This window comes from Aythya ferina (genome assembly GCF_964211825.1).
Source record: "Aythya ferina genome assembly, chromosome: 2".
Taxonomy (NCBI): domain Eukaryota; kingdom Metazoa; phylum Chordata; class Aves; order Anseriformes; family Anatidae; genus Aythya; species Aythya ferina.
The window spans coordinates 34,350,100-34,377,277 of NC_140297.1; the positions used below are offsets into that span (position 1 = coordinate 34,350,100).

Sequence of the window (27,178 nt, forward strand, 5' to 3'; positions counted from 1 at the left end):
CAGAACTGACAGGCTGCTGCCCAGCTAGCTGAACATCTCAAGCCTTCGGTCAGAGACCACAAACACTAACCTGGCACACAGCAGCCAGCTCTGTCTCTCTGTCCCCCAATTATCACAATAACCCTGAGCTTGAATGTACCTCCCCCAACTAGCCCTGCGGCCATTTCCCTGTGCATTTGCTTCATGTTGCCTCCCTATTTCTGCACGGTACTCCCTGTCTCCCTGTAATTTTGAAATTAAAGAAATACATTTTCTCTTTGGCAATTTGGTTTACTGAGGACGATTTTCTTAGCTTTTATGAAACTACCTGGTTCATCAATAAATACCAGTAAGCCAGAGTCCGTGGGTTATTTATTGAACCTCAGTGTTCCAGATAGTTTGTTTTCATTTTACTACGAGCATTCAATCACAAATAATGGATAAAATGTAGTAGACGAGTAATATGAGCAAGAATCAGTCAAACAGAACGTGTTTTGTCACCAGTTTCTCCTGGTATGTTGTATCAAACCTTTAGAAGAGTTGGGTACGTGTTTGTTTCTTGTAATTACTTGTGAATAGTTCCCAGCATTGGCATTCAGAAATAGTTAATGAAATTGTATCATATGCTTACTCTGTTAAAATTATGACGAACACTTTTGGTGGCATTCCTTGACAGTCAGGATGAAATTATTTTTGCTGTGAGAGCTTGGTAGTCTTATTCCTTTTGCTGTGCCAACATCAACATTCAACCAGCCACATGGTGAGTTATTTCAGAGGGCAAATCTTGCCAGAAATCTAAACAAAGTCAACAGTGTTTCTTCTCCTTAAACCATCTCACCATGACTCCAGCAAGTGCCAAAGATAGTCCAAGAAAAATCTGGACTACCCACTCTGCTTAGCCATCTCATATAACTGCATGCCAATTCCCAGGGAAGACAAAGCTCCTAAGGAAACAGATAAATGCTGACTTTATTACTCATACAGCAATATCATGTCCTGCTTAACCTGTATTCCAAGGTGACATGAGATGTAGGACAGAAAACAAGAAGACGCATTTCAGTGGAATTAACTTTTATTGAGGGGGGAAAAAAAAGGTTTACATGTAGTTACAGGTCTTTCCATCCATACTTTCGAACTCCAAAAAGGACTGGAAACAAAACTTGCTTAAATCATTATTGCAATACCAAAAAGTTTTTGTTGTTGTTGTTTAAATGAACAGCAAATTATATAACTAATTGCTATGTTCAATAAATATTTTTTCTCCTGCACTGATTAGGGGGAAATATTCAACCAAGTCCAAAAAAAAAAAAAAAAAAAAGATTTTTATGGTTTTAACTGCAGATGTTATCCACTGTGTAGCAATCCAAAAACTTATTTATAAAATACAGTCTTAATTTTCAGTGTACAAGGATCTATTTTCCTGGTCAGCCAAATACCAAATTTTGCTCTAGCTCAAATATTCTACACTCAAAGCAACTACCTGACAAAAAAGAAATCCTCTGGTTCATGACTATCTAAATAAATTTGTCATTACAGGAAAGGCTCAAAGTCGTTATTTGTTTATCAAAGTAATAGGTAAACATTTTAACAGAAAGATTAACGAGTTACTTGGAAATGCAGGTTTATGTTAAAGTATCTGAGTGTATTACATATGACATGCAAGCTTTAAAAATATCATTGCTGTCTTGTAATTAGCCAGGAGTCCAATTGGTTTAAAAACAAAATAGGAATGACTTCCAAAATGTATCAACACTTTGGGTTTTCTATTTCATTTTGCTTAAGATGTTTTACTACACAAAAACTACAACAATTACAATATTTAAGAGTATTACAATAAGAAGGGATGGAAAACAGGAATACTTCAACTGAAGATATGTATACTCTAAATGAACCAAAGTTGTGTAAAATAGCTGGATGGAGAACAAGGAAGGGAAGGAAGCAGTAGGGAAGCTAAGATCTGAACCTTGTATTTAAAAATCATGTCCTCAACTGTAACTCTTCTCATCTTCAATAGCGCCCTGGAAAAAAAAAAACAGACATCATTACTGTGAACAAACAGTACACGTGAACACAAACACTGGAAGTGCCCAGGTTTTTTGTTTTCAGAACTCCCACTGATTGATTATTAGACTAGTAACAAGTCTTATGCTGGCCTGATTCTATTTTTTCCTGTGTATTTACTTACTTGGACTATAGGAACGGGATCTTGATCGTGATCGGTACCGGCTATAGTAAGGCGATGGTGATCGTCTCCTTTAAGGAAAATTAAAAAAGAAAACAAAGATCATCATAATGAAAGAAGCCTCATTCACATTTCTTCTACAGAACAAAACCATTTCCTTAGCACTGACAGATTTGGCCAGCATGAAAGAGTTCAGCTTTATTTGGCTGTGGCTTATAGCTATTTAACAAATGCTTTCACATTTCTCTATCTGACGGGTTTAAAACTATGTGGTATTTCTACAGAACATTTAATAAACTTTCACTATCCCTGCAAACACCTAAGTGCTTTTACAGATGCCTACAATTCTTGTTGTACAACATTCTCTGAAACTAGATAACTTTCAAAACAGTCAGATAGCTATGAAATGTCAAGCATTAAAAACCCCCATCTACAAATAACCTCTTCTTTAACAGCACTGTTTGTCAGCTGTTCCTGATTCTATATCCAGTATGGAAAAAGTCCTCTTCCTGTCTGTCCACTACGTTTGCAGAATATATGCTCTACCTTCTCCAGGTAGCAAAATTAACCTCTCACTTAACTATTTAGTATGTAGCTGAATTACAGAGGCACTGAAGATGACAACTAATCTTACCCAAACTATCGTAACAAGACTCTCGAACAAAGCAAGCACGTATATCCAATCTTGGTACAAACAGAGTCACTTTTTTTTTTTTTTTGCCACCTAACTTCTCAATTTCCCCCCAAACCCACTTTTCCTCCAGAGATAAAATTAAAGTTATGCACCTGTATCTGTAGTCATATTCTTCGTATCTGTCATAACCTCTGTCATACCCTCTATCATAGTAAGAGTCACGGCGACGACCTGCTCCGCCACCACCACCTCCTCCACTGCTATTAGGGAAAAAAAGAGCAAGAAGTACTTCAGATTCTACTCTTCATCAAATTAAATAATTCAGAAACTTTTTCCAGTGTTCTTGTAAATGAGACACTTAAGATGAAGCAATTAATCTAATGATTAAACGTTCAAAGAAAAACATTTAAAGTAACACAACAAAACAGATAAAATCAACATCAAGGTTTTCAGCCTAATTCACATCAAAATCAAAGGCAAATGGACACGCTAATATTTAAGTAAGCTAAAGGTGCCTTAACTGGTTGTGCTAGATGATTTTTTTTTTATAACATATTCAATCTTTTAAATAAATAAAAATACAGGAAACTACAGTAGGACTTAATAGTATATTAAGTATATACTGAATCACAGTAACACAATTATATTAATACCTTTGTGAGAAGATACAATTGGCATAACTCTAAAATTAAAAAAGAAGTCTGCAGTTCAGTTTTTCAACCAGACTTCAATCGTTCAGTTGAAATTAATTTAATCCCACTGAAGGAAATGAGCAAACTCCTTACTGTGTTGGCCTGCCCATGTAGATGCCTGGAGTGGGTGTATGTGCTCTCTTGGTGATTGAGTAATCCACCCGAATCCTCCTGCCATCCAGCTCCATACCGTTTGCATGCTCCATTGCCTGCAGGAAAGAGAAGGGACGGTGGACGTGAAACCTACAACCCACTAAGGAAAGCTGTGTGAAAAACACACTATTTTCTGTTAGAGAAACAAGCCCCGACCTTGTTTTATTTAGCCTGGTTACTAGTGCCCCACTGTGGCGAATGGCTGGTCTCTGTCCCCCGGCCCGTCCGCCGGCAGTGCTACAGGGCTGCACTGGGGCGCGGGAGCAGCGTGCCACGCAATCCCTTTCTAAGAAAGCACAGGGCTACCCACTAACACAGTCAATTTCTTTGTAGGGGACTTCGCCTACCAGCCCATCAGAAAGGTAAACAAAGTCCAAGCAGCTTTTCCTGAAAACTGCATCTTTCCTAGCGCCGTCCCTGACCCAGAGGGGATGGGCGGATTCAAAAGCTGTGCAAAACAGTGGCTTCCTGTAGGGTGCATATGGCCGGATTACTGCTAGTCGGCTGCCATTTCATGCTCTCCCAGCCTCCTGCCATCTCCCTTACAAGGACCTACTCCAGCAGAGCTTAGTAAAATGGCGGGTTCAGCCTACATGGATACCTAATTACAACCTTCCTCCCCACTCACTCTCACAATAGCAGCCAGCTAAAGCGATACGCAGGAGGGTCTGCGCTTGAGAAGCCTCTGCCTTCAGACCCGCTCGCAGCTCGTGCTCACGCTCGCTGGGTGTTCTAGCCCCTGCTTCTTTGCTCTTTCAATCAATACAGTGGTCTTTCTCAAACTCTTAATCAGTAAAGTAGTTTTTCAGAGGACCACAGCGTACTTTTGAGATTTACATTCAGGTGATAGCAATTAAAAAATAAAAGAATAACCACATTTTACAATTAATGCTGGACTTCATAGTTATTAAAATTTTCAAAGCCAAAATTTTTTTTTGATCCTTCCTCACCACTACTCTTGGATCTCCTAAATACTACTTTACAACCCAGTTCATCCAACACATAGTATTTTCTTTTTTTTTTTTTTTGTGATAAAATATACTGTTTTAATCTCAAGTTAAACAACAGCAAAAAGACAAATCTTGAGTTTAACCATAAGGCACAATGCACAAGCCTCAAATCATGGTAGAGAAGAGCATTTTCTTTTTTTTTTTTTCTTTTTAAAAATGAAATTAGCAACTGTTTAGAAATGTAACCTTTTTTTTTTTGCGGTTCTATAAAAAAGATTGTACTGAATGAACACATAAGCTATAGAGGAGTACACAAAAACCTGACACCCACAAGATCTAACTGTCTCCAAACTGGAAGTGACTGAGTTATCACTATCATATTTATCTGCACTTAGTTTGTGCTTTAATAATTCTGTTTATATCTATACTATATCGCCACCTAGTGAGCTCTGCTCCCACACAGCAATCTAACAACTAGAGTTGGCTAACTGCAAGGCTGAGCCCAAGAACATGTCAAGTTTCTCAACATATCCTGAAATATGTTTTGTGAATTAAACGTGACCATTAGCTTTAGTTTCCTAGCCTTGAAATTTCTTGAAAGATCTTGCTCCACAAGGATGAAAGAGCTAAAAATAAATCCGTGCATTCATGTTATGAGCGTATATGCACATGACAATAAAACTGAATGCTGCTAAAAAGCTGGCTGAAAAATCAGCATCTTGATGAAAAGCATTTTTCTGGAAAAGTGGCGATATGCAATGAGTCTTGGAAGGAAAGGAACTTTCCGCTTCATAGCACTTTTATTTCTGATCAACAACTTGCAGCCAAAAATTTAGCTGATAACAAGCCACCTGAACTCCAGAACACCTGGCACCTGTTTTGTTTAGTTAAAAGAACCAGAACCTCTTTTAAGATGAAGGAGGAAGAGTTAGTGCAGGGAGCAGTACAGAGAAAAGCGGGATACCAGCAGGGTAGCTGATGAATTAATTGAGACTTGATAGTTTGTCTTGGAAATACCAGGAAATGCATTGTACTTCAGCAGATAAAGTGAAAACATAAAATAAACCACCATAAATACAGAAATAATTTTGATGGTATCACTCACATTCAGTCCTTTGCAAATGGAAAATTCTTAACTCTTTGAAACAAAGTACTTCAGTGGACTTCATTAACTAATGATTGCTTTGGTATGAAAAAAAGTCTATTTTAAAACATACTTCAGACAAGTGATACCACAGTATTTATGTTGTACAAAGACTGTCAAAACATATTCATGACCCTACTTACTTTTAAGATTTTTCCTTCAATTAAAAACATCTTATATTCAAATTTAAGATTTTACAATTTTTTTTTTTGAGTAGCATTTTGTGTTCAAAACAAATTTCAGTTTGCTTCTCCTGCTACTCTGGGCATACATGAACACTAAGAATATTCAAATTTCAAAGGTAAAAGAAGTTGCATACTTGCTTTAACAATGAAGAAAACATTTTCCAATACTATCTCAAAGATAGAAACATATTTTCCAGATCAAACAAAACATGTTTAAGGAAAAAATCAAATTACACTGGGGTTGAAAAGACAAGTAATACCTTCTTATGAGCCTTTAACTGTCAGTTTATTTTTATTTCAACCTGGATTTTCTTCCAAATATCTGAGCATTCTCAAAAGACTGGCACGGCTTTTGCAAGATGACAGTAAGCAAGCAAGCAACCAGGATTCCCATAAGCGTACACTATTAGTTTGGGTTGCAAACTCTGAAGAAAAACTGACTTTGTAGGCCAGCATATACATCTCTATGTTGGCAGTCAGAAGACACAACATAAGACTTGTGAACAAAATGTATAATAATCTTAGATTACAGTTTTACACCTAGAATAGTCTATCCATAACAAGAAAGTTCTTTCAAATTACTATCTTAAGTGTTACTTTGACAAAGACAAGCAGTTCCTAAACTACAAGGTCATCACTTCCAGTGGCTCAAAACAGTTAGAAAGGAAACATTAAATTCATCAGATTTCAATTAATTGCATATATGGTATTCTAAAGATATTAGAGTTTAGGTATAGTAGATTGATTATACTTAAAGAGTCAAACGAGCAATTTATGGTGGGACTCATTTTTAAAAATATTTTCAGGCTAAGAGACTTTTTTTTTTCCCCTTTTAAATCCTGTGTCTTTCCCTAGTTATAATTAAGGCCACCAATAAAAAGATCATTTCCCTTGTGGACACAACATGGGATGAACAGACAATCGATTATTTCCCCACCCCCCCCCCCAGTACACTGGTATCAGTATTTTACCCCGAATTTTATGAGGATGTCTGAAAGGATGTTCTGGGGAAAAAAAAGTGATGCGAGGAAGAAACAAATGAGGAAACCCAGCTTTCTATACTTACTGCAGCCTGCCAAGTTGAATTCAAGTGTCTATTTCACCTCCGAGCAAGAGCTGTTTACATTCTCTGCTTTGAGGTTGCTTTTTATTTAAATATAATAATAGCAAATATTTTTTTTTTCTTTCTGGGCTTAAACATCTATTGATTACTTAGATTCTTTTGAAAGCATACCTTGAAGAGTTGTATATAGTCAAGAAATACAGGATTTTAGAGAACCAGAATGAGTAACTGGGTATGTTTCTGTACGAGCAATTTCATGGTATTTCATGGTCTCCAGAAATCTGAAACTTGTAATTCAAAATATCTAAAACCTTCTTATGTTCTTTTCTGGTACATCAAGGGTCCTTTTGATACTACAAACACCACTTAAACATTTCTTCAATAAGCTTTAGGAGAAGCTTTAGTCAGTAACAATGCTTCTACAACTGGTCTGCTTGCACCACAGATTAAATGTCTTGCAAATTAAAATGAAAAACAAGACCAAAGCACCTGTAATCATCCTAGTCTTTGGCAACTGAGTTAACAGCTCAGTCTGTCTGCATAAAGTTTGCCTTGATTGCTAAAAAACTACCTCAGAAAATTGTTCCGAAAGATGGTCAAAACTGTAAATAGCATGTAAGTCGCATTAGGAACTAAAAATTCCCTACTGCCAACAGCTGTTGTAGTTAATGCTTCTCAGATGAGTTCTCGCTACAGACACACAATACTTTCACAGTAGCCTCAGCTTTAACAGCTAATGGTTGATAGTATGAATTACTGAAAAGCTGGATAGTTGCATATGAAATCCCTGCCTGCCACAGTAAGAATCACCTCCCTAGAACACCCAATGCTTTTTACTCACGATTCTCTTACTGCTAACCCTGAGATAATCATTCTGCCTCCCAACTTTTTTTTTTTAATCCTGCTACATGGGTCTGTATTTTTTCTGTAAACCCTGGAAGAAATGCTAATAATAATGTAATGAGCAGGTGAACATCCTTTAATACTTAGCTAAACTATTTCAAAATGGACACCTCAGTGCCAGCGTTGCAAATGCTGAGAACTATAAAAGAAAATATCTTCAGAAACAGGTCTTCAACAGAAATGTATGGATCTCGTTCTCCACATACGGGTACTGTACTCCTCACATGGAGTTCTGAAGACTTAGAGTAGCGATACAATGTAAGACAAGCCATTGCAACAGACAAGGCCAAAAAGGAGTACCAAATACTAATCTTCTGACTTTATGTAAACAAAGATGTAGCTTCATAAAAAAAAAAAAAATCAAAACACGTAACAACCTTTCAACCAGCTCAGTAACTGACACATTTTGTAAGAATGGTTACTCATGATGACAAAGCTTCCCAACAAGATCTGCGCAGCAACACAATCCACACTGGGCTGGGACTGACCTATCTTAAACCAAGTACAAAAGCTTAAACACGCTCACAACCCACTTAGTGTCACTGAGTATCAACAGTGTTTGAGACTGCATCAGCCAAGAGGCTTCCCAGTGCACCCCTCTTGGAAGAACAACAGTAAAGATGCTTTGAAATCTTTGTTGTCCATTCCCCCGTACTCCCCAGGAACAGGGTTCTACGTCTATTTAGTCCATCTATGACTGCTGAACTGAACTGCAGCCTTTTAAAGCATCTCATTTAGAGTTTCACATTCCCATTATTCAGAGGCTTTTTGTTTGTTTGTCTTTCTATTAAGACAAAATGTATTTACTTGGAACAAAAGTAGCACAAGTAACATTGCTATCACCCATACCCAACTTTTCAGATTTGATCCATCTTCCACAAGCAATTAATTTATGTCCTTCAGTCCTCCTACAGGGCCTGCCACAGATTTTCACACCTATAGCTAGATTCTCTTTTCCTGCTTATTGCTACTTCAAATCTGTATTCAGAGCCTGTGAAATCAAGTCAAATAAAGTCTTCTTTTTCCCCCGCAATGGGCTGGTGTGGGAAGAGGGAGGAGTGTAAAACCTCTCAACACTTGGAATTTATATAACTGAAATAATTTAGCAAAGAGGACAGGAGAAAAATTTGTTTACATTCCCAATGACTTCAGTTCCCACTTACAGTGCTCATCTTTACTTCTGTATTTCTGATGCTGCATGTAATATCCCTTTTTTTTTTTTTTCCCCTTTGCATTCCAGTTTTGTAGTTTCTGCCAAAGCAGCTTCATACTAAACGAATTGCTTTATGGTATTTACACGGAACATTTTAAGAAATGCATGGTGTCATGCATGACCATTGCCAATGACAACTAGGAAAAAAAAAAAGTACTTCTAAAGACAAAGTTTTAAAACAGACAAGACTAGTATATGAATGTGCCAAGATACCATGCAGGTATTTTAGATACTAACTGTGCTACAGAATGGTCACAGTTTCAAAATCCCACCTGTGAGAGAAATCAAGTCGTGTTTTTGCAGTGGAAAATTCTACTAACCTTGTATATTCAAAAGTGATTGTGCAGGCATACAGTGGGAAGTATGTTAAGCAGATAAGGGCAAGGTCCCACTGTCCCAAAATAAGCAGAATAGCTAAGAAAAACAAGATGAGCAGTGCAAAATCAGTAAAAACAACAACAAAAAAAATCACAGGCCCTCTAGTCATGAGAGAAGTTAAAAAAAAAAAAAAAAAAAGGAGAAATTAATGGTTGGTCAAATAAAATTGTATATACCTGGTATATAGCAGGTGTTGAGTAGTTTGTGGACCTGTAGTACTCAGCCAATGAGGAAACAGAAGGAATTAAGCATTGGGTAATAGGGAATAAAAGGTTATTATATGCTTTTGCTGGATGTTCCCGTTTGCAGGATGACCTCCACTGCAATTGTAAATAAAAATAGTACTTCACTGAGATCCTCATGTGAGTCCGTGTTATTGGCTGCAGGCTGTTTCTAACAAACCCCAGTGCAAAGAAATACTAGGCTAAAAGGTCAGAACCAGAAAGGCCAGGAAATGTGAATCCTACCCATTCTAACACCTCTCTCAACCCATCAAAGCAACAGTGGGAAAATAAAGTGAAGCTGAAGGAAGTCTCCTGTTCTGAACTCCTATTCTAGCCTGCAACAACCACACACATGCAACTTCCATTCTCATTATAAACCATTTCTCTGTGCAACACTTCACCATCTTTTACAGCTGCTTGCCATATCACAATTGCTTGTAGAATCGTACCAGAAATCAGTCAAAGCTCAAAACTGAGTCTAGTTCAAGCAAGCCATCCATGAAACATTTTTTGTTAAATTATCATCACCTAGCATCAGCAATTTTCATTTTTAAGTTACTGATACTAGGCCCACAGCTGTCACCCTCCCTTCCTGCAGTGCTAGGTGAGAAGAGTCAGACCCAACCGTTATGAATATACTTATCTAACATAAACAGAATCAAACAGCAAATCTGAAACATCTGCCCATGACTACTCATCCATAAACATGATGCTTGAAGTCTGTAACTCATTTTGCAAATAAGGAAGAAGGAGGAATCTCCACAATGAAAGCTTACATGCTAAGTTAGTATTTGTACTGTACTTTACTCATCTTAAAGAATGTCTGACTGAAATAGTTCTTCTTTAAAGAACAGATACATCTACAACAATTTTTAACAACAATTTTGCATCTACAAATTTTATCAGATTTAGTAAAGCTCACAGTACCCATATAGGTTAAAATATTTCTTACTGCAGTGAATCGTAATACAGGCCACTGTTCAGATTCTTTAATTCTTTCCTTACACATCAATCACACTACTGACCACTTAGTCCAGCTGCAAACACGTGTTTGTGTAACTAGCCAAGTCACTAACTGAGGCTTAATTGAGGACAGAAAACGTTCTCCCTCAAATGCATGGTGACATACTTTAAAAGAAAACAGTAAAGAGAACCTTCAGAATTTTGATAGAGAGAGTAAGTTTGAAGAGTTAACTTTGAAAAATTTGGAAAAATCCTAGATGTCTATGTCTGCCTGAAGATTTATTTTCATTTTGGGGTAACAGATTAACAAATCAAAGTACTATGTTCTTTAGTAATTCAATACGGACAGCTCAGGCTCAAAATTTGCCCAAACATCTGAACATTGAACTAATGTGTTTGATCTGTCTAAAAGTGCCACATGATTTGAACAAGTATTTTAAATGAATCTCACTCAGAACTTTCTAGTGAATATGCACTCAAAAATGTTTTTTTGTTTTGTTTTTGTTTTTTTACAAAGATATTTGTAAAGACAACACACAAAGAGCACACCTGTTTAAAGTAGTAAAGCATGAATTTACCTCTTTAGAATCATCAATCCTCTCAAAATAAACGAAAGCAAATCCTCTTGATCGTCCAGTCCGCTGATCATAAACCACATTGACACCAGTCAAAGGTCCGTAACGGGAGAAGACTTCACGCAAATCTCTCTCAGTGGTATACAAACTGAGACCAAACACTCCGAGACATGTATTAGGATCTGGATTGGCCTGGTAAGACAAGCATTCAACTTCAATTAAGTTAATAAAACACAAGTTATACATTCTTACATTGAAATTTCTCAATTATTTTTAAATGAAAAAAAATTAAGCATAGTTTATTACAAATCTTAATATTTCAAGCATTAACATTTCAATCTTAAAGTACAGCTCATTTTCTGGTTTTTATTTTATATATTTTAAAAAAAGTAAACTTCCCATGTTGGTGAAAAATTCCGACTGTACACTTGAGAGAAACAAAGCACTATGGTTACAGAAGAGATACAGGTAACAAGAACCTGTTTTATTAGTATTTCTCACTCAAATCATCAACAAGCTGAAGGCAGGATGTCCAAGTGTGTGCTGAAAACTGGTCAGCCAGCCTCAACTCCTATCTTCAGCCATTCCGCAAAGGTCACCACCACTGGTTCTGAATACTGCAGGCTGCCTCCAATTTCATACACTAAAAGCATCTGAGATCCTAAGCATGGACAGCTGAACAATAACATGCCTTCTATCAAAGGTGTGTTCTTCCCAACCCATCCTCCCTCCAGCATTTCATTTTCAACTATAATGAAAGTTAATATTTAAATTTGAAAGTTTCTTTCTGTTCAATAAACTGGATCAAAACCAGCAGCTTCTCTCAACTACATACTGAAGGCTGGTTCTGTGAAACTGTAACCCAAACGTGCGCTCACTTTTCTAGAGCAAGACTCTCAATTCTTTAAAATAACGTGGGCAATGGAAATACTCATACACTTTACTTCAACTAAACGAAGTCAGATAAGAAACTGTACAATTGTTCAAGATACTGCAATTCCTTTTCCTATCAGGTTCAAAATTTCTCTATATGCCCCAGAATTCATACAATGCCAATTTCATTTTAAGAATTACCTTGATCAAGGTAAGTTGTTGTTGTTTTGGTTTTGTTGTGATTTTTTTTCCTAGCTAAGTTCTTGGCACCTGTTATACTAGACTCAGGAATTTAAAATTGGGGCAACAGGCATTTTTTCTGCTGAAATAGTAACTACAAGTCAACACAGATGAAATTTGTATTTCAGCTTCAGGTTTTCAAAGCATAGTGCTGTACTGTACTGATGCACAGTAATTTATGCCTCAGAGATTGCCTTTCATCCTGACTTGAAGAATGAACAAACTGAGATCTCCTGTCATGTTCTCTTATGAACCCCTCTGTAGTCCTGGATACCAAGGTGACAATTTTTAGATGACAATTTAAAGTATAGTCTTGGATTTCAAAGCTTACTTCCGTAAGGAAAGGAAAATTCTACTTCCAAGTACATAGTCATGAAACAAACTAAGACTAAAAGCAGAGTAATAGCATTCCATGGTCTCTAGCTGAAATTCTACACCTTTAAACAAATTAAGTAACTACATTAAGCCAAGTAACAGGCACGGAACATTAGAACATGCGCGTTAGTTACCGGGATTTAAACTTCAACATGCAGATTTTCAGACAGAGAGCCATGAGAATCAGAATGCAAAATATAAACCAAGAAAAACATTTCTATGTGCAGTTGGCTTAAGTTTACCCTACTGTGTTCTCCATCTGCAGAAAAATGTTTAGAACTTCAACTCTTGTTTTCTGGAGAACCATAACATTAGATAGTGACTGTGACCAAGTTAAGCACATCTTTTTTACTACACAAGAAAAAAAAGTATTTGGATAGTATTTTTCCACGTAGGAAGTAGCGGCTTGATAAGCACTTCTTTTCACAAGAATGTTTAAAAACATTACAGCTTTGTTTACTTGCTTCTGCCTGAGCAGGTTCAGTGAAAGCATCAGTTTCTTATCTGCAACCTACCCTAGCTCCAGTTAAAAAATTACAGCTTGCTGATATAACAAATTACCCTATCTTTTACCAAGACATGGAAAAGATGAAGTACACGATTCACCTGTGCTCTCATACTATCGTTCCTTATTTTTATAATGGTATGTTTCAAATTGTTCTGTTTTTGTTTTTTTCCTCATAACTTTTTTTCAGGAGTTCATTGTGAAAATACGATGCCCAAAAATACCTGTGTATTTGTTTCTCTGAATTTGCCAAATTTCAAACATCAGTTTTAAGTAATGAATCCTACTATCTATGCTAAGGCAAGCTAAGTACAGAGAACCACTCTGTGCACTCTAAGCAACAAGTGACCACTGGAAAGATTGTTCAGTGTCAGCCATCACCACTGGAAAGATTTTGACTGTGCAGAATTAAAAGACAGCTTTAATACTAAATTGTTTGTACTGCCTCCCATTGGCACAGTATGCCAAGGTCAGCAGAAGTGGCAAAATTGCTACCAATTTTCCTAGTGTCCTTAGACCTTGCAGCTTAGAGAATTCTAATCTGGCTTATTTTTGTTTTGACACTATTAGAACTACTCCTTAGAATGAACATGGAATTCACTCTGAGAAGGACTTTCTCATGTTTCACAGAGTCATTTCCGAGGCAAAAAAGACTTCACAGCAAAATATTCTAATACTTCCTGAAGTAGTAAAGTGGATTCATTTGTCTTTCACCAGGAAATCTGCTAAGCCTTTTGAAGTTGTTATTCCTGCCAACTTTTTAAGACATTAGATTCGTATTTACAACAGTATGACTACACACTGGCAACAATCCACAAATAGCTTAAGTACAAATGTTGCTTCACAACAGCTTAAGCTGCTGTACATTAGCACTGCTGTAGTCTTGCCTTCTCCCACATAATCATCTTCTCCCTCACATTAGTATTAACTGGTTGTGGTAAGCTGCTTCACTAAGGTAAGCATGCAAAAAAAAATATATTCTTTTTGACAGGATTAATAACAAATAAAGAAAAACTAAAAAAGACGAATACTAAAAAGATCATTCATGGTCCTCACCAAGGAAGAGGCAGACCCGCGTGTAGCAGCACTCACTTAGATCAGCATCAAGTAATGCAAAACCAGAATCTAAGACACTGAACAAGGAAGGACACTGGGGGAAATCTCTCTGAATGACACAGTAGTATCATCTTACGTCTTTGTTAGTTTACCTACACTTCCTATCCCTGTCTGTACAGAAACTAAGTTATTTCATTTGAATTCTGAGAAGACTACCGATCCTTTTCATAGCTCTCCGTTTTTCTAGTTTAAGATTTGAAAATGAGTTAATTTCTTCAAGTTAAATCGAAATCATTACTTGGAAATAAAGAAATCACAAGCAATCTGCAACATAATACGCTATATGTTATAGAGAGCCTTTTTTTTCCCCTTACTCCTATAGTTACCTAGGAATTATTTTCACTTTTTTTTTTTTTTTTAAAGGCATGCACAGTTGCCTTTTTTGTGTAGTGTACGTATGCTTGGAACAGCATAAAAATAGAAGAAGTCTAACTTCTAGAGCAGAGGGAAACGGATGCAACCTATCTACCCATACTCACTTGGGACAGTATGGCTTACGGTAAAATTCTATGACTACCCTGCCAATGGCTGGCACACAACATCAGTGCCTAGTTGTTAAGGAAAGACTTTGTCCCCCCAACCCAAAAACAATTCCTGTACAATTCCCAATAACAAGACAGCAAGTCAAATTCAGCCTGCAGTTATCTTAGCCTACACTGATGTAAGCAGCGACTGTTCTGTTGATACTCAGCCTTGGGGAACATGACATACTCTGCTGCCTGTGTGCCTTCTCCTGTTGGACATTGGAGAGTGACTACGGCTCCTTCGACGGCGGTATTCTGGCGTGTACGATCTGCTTCGAGAACGTCTCCTATGGGAATGAGAATGGGAATGGGATCTGGAGCGAGTGTAACGTCTGTGCGAATGTCTTCTGGACCTGGATCTTCAACAAAGAAAAAGCTTTTAGTTAGGTCATATGCACCCAATGTGTTGAAATGTAAGCCTTACATTTCCCAGAGAAAAATTTTAAATTCATTTTTCAGAGGCTCACTACAATAAAAATAGTTAAGTTTCTTCTACTTTGTGCATCTTAAGATTGCAGATCTTAAATAATTTGCTCAGTAGCACAAGTTTCAATGTGCTCAGAGTGCTTCTGGTATCAAAGACAGATTATATTCACAACAGTCTTCAGACAATTCAGAGCTTAGACTTGTATTAGCTTGGCTCCACATGTAACACTTGTATACTGATACAGGCACCAAGTATACCACACTGTAAAATATTGTCTTAAGCTGATAAACTGAAAGATCTACCAGTACAACAGTGCTAGGGCATCTACAAATGAAGTTTGAAAATCGGTTGAGACCAAAAAAGCTGTTAGACTCCTCAAGCATTTCTCTGCAGATATCCAGTCAATGATGAATACAATTTTGAACTCGCATAATTCTGTCAAAGCTGCATGATTTCATACAGTTGTTATATCCTACTAACAGGCAGATATCTGGCTATACACTGCAAGAGAAGAAGCAGTAACATCGGGCTGAACTTTGCAATTTCAGAGCACAGTAACTCTTCTAGACTTCCCTGGTAAAGTAAACAGATAGAGAAGACACTAATCTCTCCCAGGAACGGGTAAAGAAGAAAAATGTAGTACTGTGCGAATCCCCCTCCCTCTCCAGGGGCACACTTGTTTTGTTTTCTGTTTTTTCGCTCCACCGATAAAAGGAAAACTGGTAGAGTTACTGAATCAACAGTATGAAGGTGCACGGCAAGATGGAAGAAGAGAAGTGGCATGAGCTGGATATTTTATGACATACTTAGAGGAAAAAAAGGCAGACATTCCTCCTGTACACCAAGTAGTTCTCTCAGAACTGAGAATTGTAAAACTTTGCCTGTGCAGGTACAAGCAGTGAGAGGAAGGCATATGCAGCTTCCAAAAACGAGCTTAAATACTAAAGCTGCCATAAATTATGAAGCTATCCATGCCCAACTTTAATCAAATTTTTTTTCATTTTTTTTTTTTTTTTAAAAAAGATTCTGGTGCAGGACTGTTAAGAACTGGCCCAAGTAGCATCTTCCAACATTTCCAATAGCTATGGAGCTTACTCTTTTATTCAACCCAGACTACTTTTGCTGTAGTTCTCCCTTCAGTTTTCCTTCTTTCCTAAAGGAGGGGTCTACACAAGAAAGAGTTCCCCTGAAAAAGGTTTTGGGGGAAGGGGACATAAGCTTTTACAGAACTGAGCTGTACTCTCTTCCCTCTCTTCTGGAGTAGTTAAATCTTCTCATTTTAGTAATGATTTCTACTCCACTACTTCTATTATACTACCTCTCTATAAATCCACACACACTATTACTTACGGACTCCTCCCCCAGCTTTGTTCAACTATACATCCACCAACACGCAAATTAACAGTCTTCTTAATACATTTCCAAAAGGTTTATAATTTTTATAAGGGGAGAAAAATCTCAGCAACGTATCAAAAGAACAGGCATAAGCAATAGTAGTGAATATCAACTCAAACTTATTTCCATACATACCTCGATTTTGATCTCGACCTAGAGTGCGATTCAGAATGTTTGGAAGCTCTCGATGGACTGCGAGATCCTGACCTGCTCTCCGATTTTACACGAGCAGGACTCCCAGCTGGAGATTTTGACTGGGAGCGAGACTCCTAACGAAAAAGATAGTATTACAAATGGTATTGGTTGTACAAATGCCTAACTCCTAACATTTAAAGTACAGTAATTCTATTATATTGATTGCTCCTGAAAAAACAAATGGTTAGGCAATACCCTCCAGAACAAATTTTCATTTTGCTAGCCCACTGTTAATATTGTATGCTTTCCTCAAATAGATCCCTGCTTGAACCAGATCACCAATTCTCTATTAACTAAGTAATCATGCAAATTCATCTACAACTTGATCATACAGACACTGGAACATAAACCATACATTTACTTAACCTAGGACCCATTCATTCTTCCAGATTCTTTTAATTCTACTTCACTCTTGCTTTCTACTTCTCTTCATTCTTCATTGAGTTTTTCATTTTTCATACTTCGTGTATTCTTCCCCAATTCAAACAATTCATTAAAGCCTTAAAAAAAACATTCAAGTGCTTCTATCTGACCAATCTTCTGTTCAATTTTTTCCCCCATTCAATTTTAATTTTCTGATCTTTAATACTTTTCATTAGCCTTCTTTTATCTTGATTTATCTTCCACATTCTTGGAAAAAACTCTTCAATTTCTTCACGAACATTAACCTTAATGGAAAAAGAACATTTAGTATATTTAAGCACGTGGGGATTATAAAACTCTGCTGGAGTTCAGATGTTATCTACCAAATTGAAAAGCCAGCAGGTAAAGTGCAAGAAACTACTTTATAAAACAACCTTTTTTTAAAAAAAGCTTTAAAACTGTATAAGTGTCTACGGTCTAACAATGAGCTTACTGAGTTCTCAGTGTTTTACTGTATTTTCAAAGCTACCCTCCTCCCCTTTCAGATTTTTATTCTCTGTACGATACATAGATGAACTAAAAAGCTAATTAGCACAAATATATATTAAAAATATTGATATAGATAACTGATTTTCCCCCTAATAACAACTATGTACTTCTCAGTATTAAATATCCCAAATTCCACTCCTACACATTATTACTAAGACACTCAGTTCAACAGCACGGCCAAAGACTTCCAGTCAAAATCTATCTATGCACATACTTACTCGCATAATACATGCACATAGATATATGCAAGACAAATTTTTCTTCCTACTTTCTCTTCCTCATTGTTATCCTGTTTTCCTTGCACACAACTTAATCCACAAAAAACAAGACGTATAATACTGCAGTTCAAAGCAATCCAATAACAGACAGGAGTTTTTTTTTTTTTGTTTTCTTGTATGATAATGCACACAAGAGAAAAACTAGGAAAACAAGCAAACAAAGAGCAGGTTAGGATTTCCTCACATTTTAGCGTACAGCATTCCTAGGGAGCTCAGCTATATAAAAACAAAAAAAAAAAAGCCGTGGAAACGTGTGCTATATACCTCTATAATGTCACAAAAAAACGTGCAACACTTGTAATGGAAAAATCGCACAGCAAGTTCCCCTCCCACAAGCGTTACATTTCATTTTCATCATTTATTCTCTTGCCTGTCCTTAAAATACTTTTCCCAACTTATCTATTTTTCCGTGTAAGTCCAGATTTGCATTTTCTTTTGTAGTTGAATTCTTCAGCATTCTGAAGTCCTTTCCAAAGGACTCCTTCCTCATATTCAAAGACAATAAATCGACCAAAAATGAAACATGGGAGACCCCTTATTTATTACAGCAGTATTACAGCTATGCTGCCTTTCCCCCTTTACCTCAATGAAAAGGACACAGGATACGTGGAGAGCGCCACCTTCTAATTTGACAGGCACACTAAACTGATCAGTGAAGGCCAAATTCAAAGCTGGGCTGTGACGTGGACCCCAGCAGGTCTACGTTACAGGTTATCCTATTGAGCCAGCTATCTGCTGGTCTAGCTACAAGACTGTCGCAGAAAGAGATGGAAGAACGGGCACTTAAGTAATACCAGATTTTATTCTGTGTTCTTACTGTCATATTTGAAATTCACTGTTCATTATTAAAAAAAAAAAAAAAAAAAAAAAAAAAAAAAAAAAACTTTTAGAGCCACTAACATGCTTTTTCGTTACCTCTCCTCTAATTTTGTACTCTTTACTGTTTGATAGCCCTCTTTAATTCTTACATTTATACTTCATATCCTGCAATACTTCCCAGTTTCTCCTGGAGTTATTTCCACTCCCCTCCTCAGTGAAAGTGACCAATAATATACAAAAGCACTTAATGTGACACCCTTCAGATTTAGAATAGATCCTTCAATAAAAAAAACAATTCACTCTCCTCAGTCACTCTTTAATGAGGACACTGTACTGTCCATTCTCTTTTTACATTTGAAAGATCACTTCTTAAACAATAAGGTTGGAAAAAAAAAGAAAAAGAAAAAACAAGAACAAACAAAAAAACAAATCAGATACCACACAATCTAGAAGTGTTGGGAGGTTCCAAAAATATTAAGAACCCAGTTAACTCCCATACAATGACAAAATTAGCTTAGCATCCTTATCTATTCAACTGAAGCATCTTCTGATGCTGCCCCCAGTTTTCTACGAGTATCAGTTCTGACAACGGCTCTGTATGAAGTTGCCAAAAGCAAGCAGTGCAGCATTTCATGGAGTTCAAGTCCTTTCCAAGCTGGTTGCTCCAGCCCTTTAAGGGCTGCACTCACAAACACGTAACTTTAGAAGCGGAGGGACAGAGGTGAGAGCAGGAGTTCTTACACATTTCAAACTTCCTCAAACCAAGTACCTGTAGATGTAAACTGCAGCGGAAGAGAGATTACCTGTTAGCAGTTGCATACCGTGTCTGTCACTGGCAGGCAATTACATCTCATCTTCTGATGCAACATAGATCACCTAGTTATATCTCCTACAGTGCTTCAAAAGGAGACACTAAGGGAATCGCAATAACCTGGAAGAGTTTAAGGACTTAAGGAGGACACTGGAAAAGTACCTAATAAGATTTATATCAGCAAGACTACAGGTAGGGATTAAGAGATTCAGAGCTTCAAGGTGTCACACAGAGCAATTTTAAAGAATTTTCCTCCTCTATTTCCTGATGAGATAATAATTAGCAAGATTTGCCTTAGTCTATGTCACAGACAGACCCAACTGTTCTTCATAACCAATTTATACATCCATTCTGCAATATCAACAAGAACATTATAGTCAACGTGTATGTCATCTGTACGTCATCTTTAACAACAGCAAATAGACACCTCTATCATCCAAAGCATTCAAATCCCGAAGTTCTGTACTAGTCTTCAAGTAATTAGATACCCTGATCTTAGCTCCATGTTTACCCCAGAAATTAATTAAACTACTATTTAAGAAAGAATGAACTACAATTTCTCTCTGTATCCCCAATATTTGATTATCTTTCTGTTCTAAAGATCCTCAGTCACTTGAGGGCCACAGATCAGACTGCATTTTGTTAAAGTCAGCTCCTCGCCCCACAACAGCCTCACACTTGACAGTGTGCACCTTCATATCTTCTGCTTTGTTATGCAACTCTCGAGGCACCACTCTCACCCTTACAACCTTACAGGCAGGCAGATGCTCACTGGGACCATTTCAAACCATCTACATTTGCTCTCAGTACAGTCTGCAGTAAAGAGACAGCCAGCGAGCTACCTAATAGTCTTCAGATCAATCTTCCCATTCAAAAGACACATATTTGTCAATAACACTTTTCCCATGGTAAAAATGGAAAAAATCTTCACTGTGCTTCCTCAGAGCAAGATACGGTGACTTCCTCAAGCACATACTGGGAAATGGGATTAATGATTCACTAGGAAGTCAAACTTGGAGGCAAACAAATTATTGTAGGTGAACACAATCTAAAGACTGCTGCTTCAGCTACTGATCCTCTGGTTAAGAACTGCAGAGCTAGAAGCATTTATAGAGAGCACTGAAGAATATTTTCCATCATCCCTACCTAGTTTACTCCAGAAAGAACAACACTGAAAAAAGTAATTCGGACAGGATGCCCCTTCCTACCATCACCTCATGCTCACATAAACCTAGGCACTGAATAACTGATCAACAGCTTTAGCTAAGCGTGATGCTAGTCACGTCACTGCATTTCATCCGTATCGGTACAACTGTTTCAACCATAAGCGATGCAAGTTACAGCTGCCATGCATCTTCCTGATATCCTTCAAGAGAAATGCTACTTTCCAAATCAGTTACTTTAAAAAAAAAAAAAATCGCATTCCAAACAGTTCTATGTAGAGCAGAATTGCAAAAGTCTTTAGGAAGTATTTTTAGATTTCCACCCATCATCAGAGGGCATGATAAAGACAGCAAGAAAAGACAAAAATAGTTTTTACATGACTCTTCTGTCCTCGTTTTTGTCACGTTTCACCATGCCTCAGGCCTCACCGTTTCAGAGCATATCATAAAGGGTTTGCTACAAAGCTATCGAAATTTAAAGAGACATTAAGTAAAAAGAGACAATTAGGCTTACACTAGGCTCCCTATAGCAAAGCATGGGAAGTCAAATGGGAAGAAAAAAAAAACAACAGGTAATCACCAAGAAATATCAGTTGGCCTCCACCTTAAGGCGTACCACCTGCATGGGGGGGGCAGAACAGGACAGCAAGTATTATAGCAACACCATTAAGCTAGCAGAAGATAGCTCAAGGCTTTACAAAAATCTTGCCAAGAAAAAAAAAAAATCCTGCCCTAACTCCAAAAATAAAGTCCAACTTCATAAGGGAACAGAAAAGTGAAAGCAGTCAAAAAAGAAACTGAAATTTGGTAGCAGCCTACATTCGCTAGATTAAACTGTCAATTTAGCAGCATCTCTTCCTGAGATGACACCAGATTACTCTTTAACCACTGCTTTGACAGGAACTCACCAACTTTCCTCTGAACTCATCAAAAAAGTTACATTTTTGCTTAATACTGTGATGTCACTCCATACTAAAAATAATACTAATCTCTTAATTAGCTATTTTTCCATAAATATTTTAATACATATGTAAACCTACGTTTCTTTTCATACAGAAACTTAGATACATATTTAACTATTTAAAAAATAAAGTTATTAGCATCAGCAAGCTTTATACATTGTTAAAAATGACACTGCTCCAATAAATATAAATAAATAAATAAAAGTAGCTTCAGCAATAAACCTGAGACACTAAGTTTATCTTTTCAGTGAGGCTTGAATATATACACCTGTCCATGGAAGGGTTCTGTGGTCACTCTTTTGTTCAGGTAACAATCTAAGATTTATTAAGTTTATTAAACAAAACAAACAAAAAAAAAATCAACTTTTGTAAAAAGTTTCCTTTCCCATGTTTGCCATTAGAAACCACGGCACGATTACAGCCTACCCAAGCTAATGCAGAACTGCAGAGCGTTAGCAGCCTGTCACACCTGTATTTCAAGAGGTAGGAAAGCAGCGTGCCTTCCTTGCCCCTGAGCTGGCAGGTTGCTGATACAGGTGTCTGAACCAAAGAAATCATCTCAAGGTTGATCAGGTTTAGGTAGCGTTGGAACATATATAAATTTAAGTATTTTCTTCATGAAGCTTGCATGCAAAAAGAAAAAAAAGACACATTCAGAGTATAGCTGACCCAAAAGCCACCTGCGTGCATACAAACTACACATCCTTCCTTCGACAGAATGGCTCACACGTGAAATGATCTAGGGTTCAAGTGCTTTATTAGACTGAAATCACTGAGATTCTGGCGAGAGCAGGAAGAGGCCTCTCATTACAGCCACAGAAGATGATCAATCTGGAGTTCTAAGATGGAGTTCTGCCTTCACTCTGATACAAAGTTTTATCTATTTAGACAAAGAGCCCATTAATATTGGCAGAAAACTAGTAAACTTTTAAGATTACAGAAGTCAAACGCTATCAGAAGCTCAAAAAAATTGATCAAAACTGCAAGTGGAGTTTCCGTTCACGTCTGTTCAGACTGCAACTTTTCCATTGCTCTAGGGAAGCTTTTAATGAAGCTGCATCACAGAATGTGCACCAGATGAACAATCTGTTGTTACAAATAACTGGGCAAGTATGAAAGGAACTGAGATCTAAATCATTACAAAGCTATCATCTATCAACAATAAGAGATAAAAAGTCTCATTTGTCTAACCTGCTCAAAATGAACACTTAAAGGTGATAAAATCCTGTACCTTCTGCAAAACTCACGTCACTGGACAGAAACATGACTTAAAATCTGTTTCCTTCTTCAAGTCCATAAACTTACATCTAGTATGCCCATTATATTTCTAATTATTCTGTCAATTTCTTTCCCCCAACCATACTTGGGGGCAGGATTTCTTCTCTTTCACCAGCCACATCCTTAATACAGGACTTGCTGAAGGAAAATTGATGTAAAAACAAAGCAAACGTTAATTAGTCTGAACATATCTGATTAACATTTGCTTTGGAAAAAAAATCATCAGTAAAGAAGTGAGTGAGCTCAAGAATAATAGTTTAAATCCCTGCAATTTTAACCAACACTTCATAAATGCAAGTTTTCAAATAGTACAGATTATGCAACCTCACTGCAAAGTTATTTCCAAGATTATCCTCAATTTCCTCTTCACATGAAGTGACAGCATGATTTTAAAACTGCAAATTGGAAGCAAGATGCATGGACATCTTAACACTGCTACAACATGCTTTACAGAATAATTCCTGACATCATTTATTTTTGTTAAAACTTTTTTTTTTCTTTGCAAGTAAAAAGAAGAACAGGGAAAGATTTTCTAACTAATCTTCCATGTGAAGATTTATTGTTTTAGAATTTTTTGGTTACTGCTGATTCAATATGCACCTTCATCTTATCAGACTTTATCGCTATTTTGCTACTTTCAAGAACTTTACTGGAAGTGTTTTTGGGGATGATATGCATCTGTATGGACAGAAAGGGACTTAGACTAAACTTACCCGCCCCCCCCTTAAACATCACACTAGTTAGTAGCTAAGCTGAATGCTGAGGAAGGTGGGGAGGACTAAAAGTTAGGTACTCAGAAATCTCTTTTGTGTCAATTTGGAGGAAAGCAGGTTCTCCACCCTCTCCCTGGTCTCTTTGTGGTTCCTTCTCCCACTGAACTCTTCTGCCATATTCTCCCCATCCCATGTGCCTGCACATAACTGAGGCACGAAGACATTCAGCTTGGCACAGTTCTGTCCATTAGGGAATAGGAGACTAAAACACTGAATACCCCCAACACTTACATGCTTAATTTTATTAAATATATATATATATATATATTAGGCTGCAATATTTTGTAATTTCAAATATTTCAACAGCATCATCATCAAAAAAAAATGTGTTAGAGAAAGAAAAGAAGAACCGCTTAGGAATGTCCCTAATTAAAACAACAACAAAAAAAGTTGTAAGTGAATGCTGTTCAGTTATGTTTAAAAAAGAGCATTAAGCAAGAGAGTGCCACTTGCTAGACTGATTCAGAAATTCCAGTATCACGGAAAGAATGCAAGTTTTCCAAGTGAAAACTCAATGGGGTCAGTAGTTCTGTCCAACAGGTAGATTTTCCACCTCAAAAAAAAAAATAGCATAAGCTAACTGAGAAGTAACAGTCAGAGAAATGGCTATGCAGGACCTCTCATACTTCAAATACTGTCAAAACATTAATTTTACTTCTACATTTGGCAGAAGAAGGTATGCAGAAATACTGAAACTAAACAGCTGTATCTTTTTTTTTTAAACACTAACATTAGATCCATCACAGAAGCTAATATAAACACTCTCTAGAGGAATCTAATGTAAATAGTTATAAGAAAATAATAAAAAAACATAAATTTTGCTATAAACTGGAAGGCTGAAGTAACAAATTTAAAAAAAAAATGAACAACGAAGAATACTTATGCTCAACCTTCTCTGAGTTGGCTGGTTTTCCTTTCAGAGACTAGTTCATTTATCTGAAACGAGCATAGGTAGACAGCCGCCTTTGTCCAGCAACTAACACAAGAACAGATTTTGTTTACCTCACCTGAGGAACCAGCAGCAGTCACTGCGCAGCCAGGTACAACACAGTCAGCCTGGGGACTGGGTTTTTTTGGTTTTCTTTATATTTTTTTAGAAGACTAATGTTACAAAAAGGCTACAGCATTTCTGTAAGAATTATTATTGAAATGTGACTCTGGTCCTTTAAAAATTCATTGCTCGGTTCTCCAGGCAACAACCTTATGTAACCGTATTACTGAAAAGCTGCTATCACTGGTTCGTCAGAAAAAGTCACCAAAAGGATGCTCAGGTGTTCTTCTAAAGCAACTCTCTAGGAGAGAACATAAAAAAATATGTATCTCTGAAAATTTAAAAAAAAAAAAAAAGTAAATGGTGATGGAGCGAGAACAATGCGCGTTTAATTTCTGTTTCAAGCAGCAACTAATTCCTGCCTGCCCTGCTCATCACTAGGGGAAAACACAAAAAAAAAAAAGAAAAAAGAAAAAAACACAAAGAAAACGGAAGGGACCAGTCGGAGGCCTAGAGAAAAACCGCAGCCATGGGAGGGCAGAGAGAAGGAACAGGCCTGACAGGGATCCCAAACCGCAGCGGCTCCTGGAGAGAAAGTCTTCGGCTCCTCGCGCTCGCTGCGTGCCGGGGGTTTAACAGCGGGGGCTGCACCTCCCTGCCCTCCCTCCCCTCCCCTCCCCTCCCCGGGGCCTTGCGAGGCTCGGGGCACAGCGGGCAGCAGGAGCGCTCACAAAAGGGCCCGGTCCCTCCTCGGGGCCCGCGGGCAAGGGGAGAGGGGGAAAGGGGGACCCGAGGCTGGGCCCAGGGGGCAGGAGCGTGAAGGGGGCCGGGGCTGGGCAGGGAGCCGGGCCCTGCTGCCGGGGGGGGGGGGGGGGGGGGGCAGGATGGAGGCACCCCCACCCCCCCCGGGAAGGGGGATGGCGGCGTGAGGGGGGAAGGAAGATTGGGGGGGGGGGGGGGCAGCGGGCTCAGCCCCCAGCCGGGCCGGTTCCCTCGGGTCGTTAGAAGCAAATAAAATAATATAAATAAATAAATAAATAAAGGGGTGGGGGGGGGGGGGACACAGGGCGAGGAGGGGGACGTGAGCGGCTCACGGCCCGGCCAAGCCTCGGGCTCCCGGAGGAGCCATTTTAGCGAGCCCCGCGCCCCCCCCCCCCGTCAGGGCGCCCCCTCTCAGCACGGCCCCGCCAGGGCCGGCCACTCACCCTCCCCTCGAAGTTGTTCTCCTCCACGTCGCTCATGTCGGCAGGGTCCCGGCCACGGGGTTGGGGGCTGGGCGAGGTTAGGCTAGGCTGGGTTAGGATTAAGGATTAGGGCGAACGGGGACGCTCAGTGCCGAGCCGCGACCGCAGCCGCCACCGCCGCCACCTCCCTCCCGCCGCGGCCGCCCCGCGCCGAGTCCCGCCGCAGCGCAAAATGGCGCCGCCGCCGCTCCGGCTGCGCCCGGCACGGCGCGGGGGGGCGGGGCGCGGCCCGCCTGTCACAAAGGAGGCGCCGAGCGCGGCCTCGCTGTGAGGGGAGGTGGCGGCTCCGGGTGGGACGGGGGGCTCGGGGGTTGGCGGTGGGCGCCTCGTCCTCCTCGTGAGGTGAAGGCAGCGCCTTCGCGGCTCTTCGTTTCATCTCGTTTACCCCAAAGCTGCCGCCCCGTGCCCGCACACCGACGGGGGGCATCTGGAGGCGCTCGGTTACCCCATAACTGCCCAGGCTCCTGTCCCCAGCCCGACTTGGCTTCTCATCTCCTGTTACCATCACACACCCGCTCCTTTCTGGCAAATTCCACTGGGAACAGTTTTAAACCTTGATTTAGGCACCCCTTGCCAGTGTTGTTTTGGTATGACAAATGGCTGCTTCGCACATAGGACTGGAAGATGGCTTTCAATGTAAGACTTTGGAAATAAAGCCATGAGATCCATCTTGAGTGCTTCTAGGAAAGACAGGCCTACACATTAACTATTAGTCTTGAGGATTTTCTTTTAAACAGAACGTTACTGAAAAGCCTTTATTTTCACATCACCTTGTTCCTCCCTGTCCCATGTGGTTTGGGCACCTCTTCCTCCAGCACACACAAACAATTGCAGCTAACCCCTTGCAGGCACCAGAAGCTCAGCAGCAAGGCCAAACAGTTCCTTAGGTGAGAAAATTGCCAAAGTTGTCCAAATAGTGAGGCTTGCTTTGCCTCTGCTAAGAGCTGCCTGGTTGTGGTTGTGCTGTCATGTCCACGTTGGCTGACAATGAACATCTTCAGCTCACCATTGCCATAGCCAAAGGCTGACCAGTTTAGCTGAGTGCTCATACAAATGAGT

General features: G+C 38.8%; 1 protein-coding gene across 5 annotated transcripts; it reads right to left on the bottom strand.

Moving 5' to 3' along the window:
* Positions 1-1,033: 1,033 nt before the first annotated feature.
* TRA2A (transformer 2 alpha homolog) lies at positions 1,034-26,296 on the bottom strand. Of its 5 annotated transcripts, XM_084508823.1 has the most exons (9): positions 26,081-26,296; positions 24,892-25,176; positions 16,829-16,962; positions 15,059-15,230; positions 11,242-11,430; positions 3,581-3,696; positions 2,948-3,055; positions 2,165-2,232; positions 1,034-1,997 (listed from the first exon to the last, which is right to left on the bottom strand). In XM_084508823.1, exons 4-9 carry the CDS (start codon positions 15,089-15,091, stop codon positions 1,987-1,989), a joined length of 525 nt encoding a protein of 174 aa, XP_084364949.1. In that variant the 5' UTR covers positions 15,092-15,230; positions 16,829-16,962; positions 24,892-25,176; positions 26,081-26,296; the 3' UTR covers positions 1,034-1,986. The 5 variants fall into 5 exon arrangements, with proteins under 5 accessions (XP_084364949.1, XP_084364945.1, XP_084364946.1 ...); XM_084508819.1 differs by lacking the exon at positions 24,892-25,176 and having other exon boundaries at positions 26,081-26,294; XM_084508820.1 differs by lacking the exon at positions 24,892-25,176 and having other exon boundaries at positions 16,829-17,556; positions 26,081-26,219.
* Positions 26,297-27,178: the final 882 nt, after the last annotated feature.

Bases quoted from the DNA above. Each gene is read 5' to 3' on its own strand.
- TRA2A (XM_084508819.1), bottom strand. From the start codon at position 26,116: ATGAGCGACGTGGAGGAGAACAACTTCGAGGGGAGG. The intron at 15,231-16,828 runs GTATGTATGGAA...TCTTTGTTGAAG, and splicing joins AGGTCGAGATCAAAATCGAG to ATCCAGGTCCAGAAGACATT. The intron at 3,056-3,580 runs GTAAGGAGTTTG...TTTCCCTAATAG, and splicing joins TACATGGGCAGGCCAACACA to CAGTGGAGGAGGTGGTGGTG.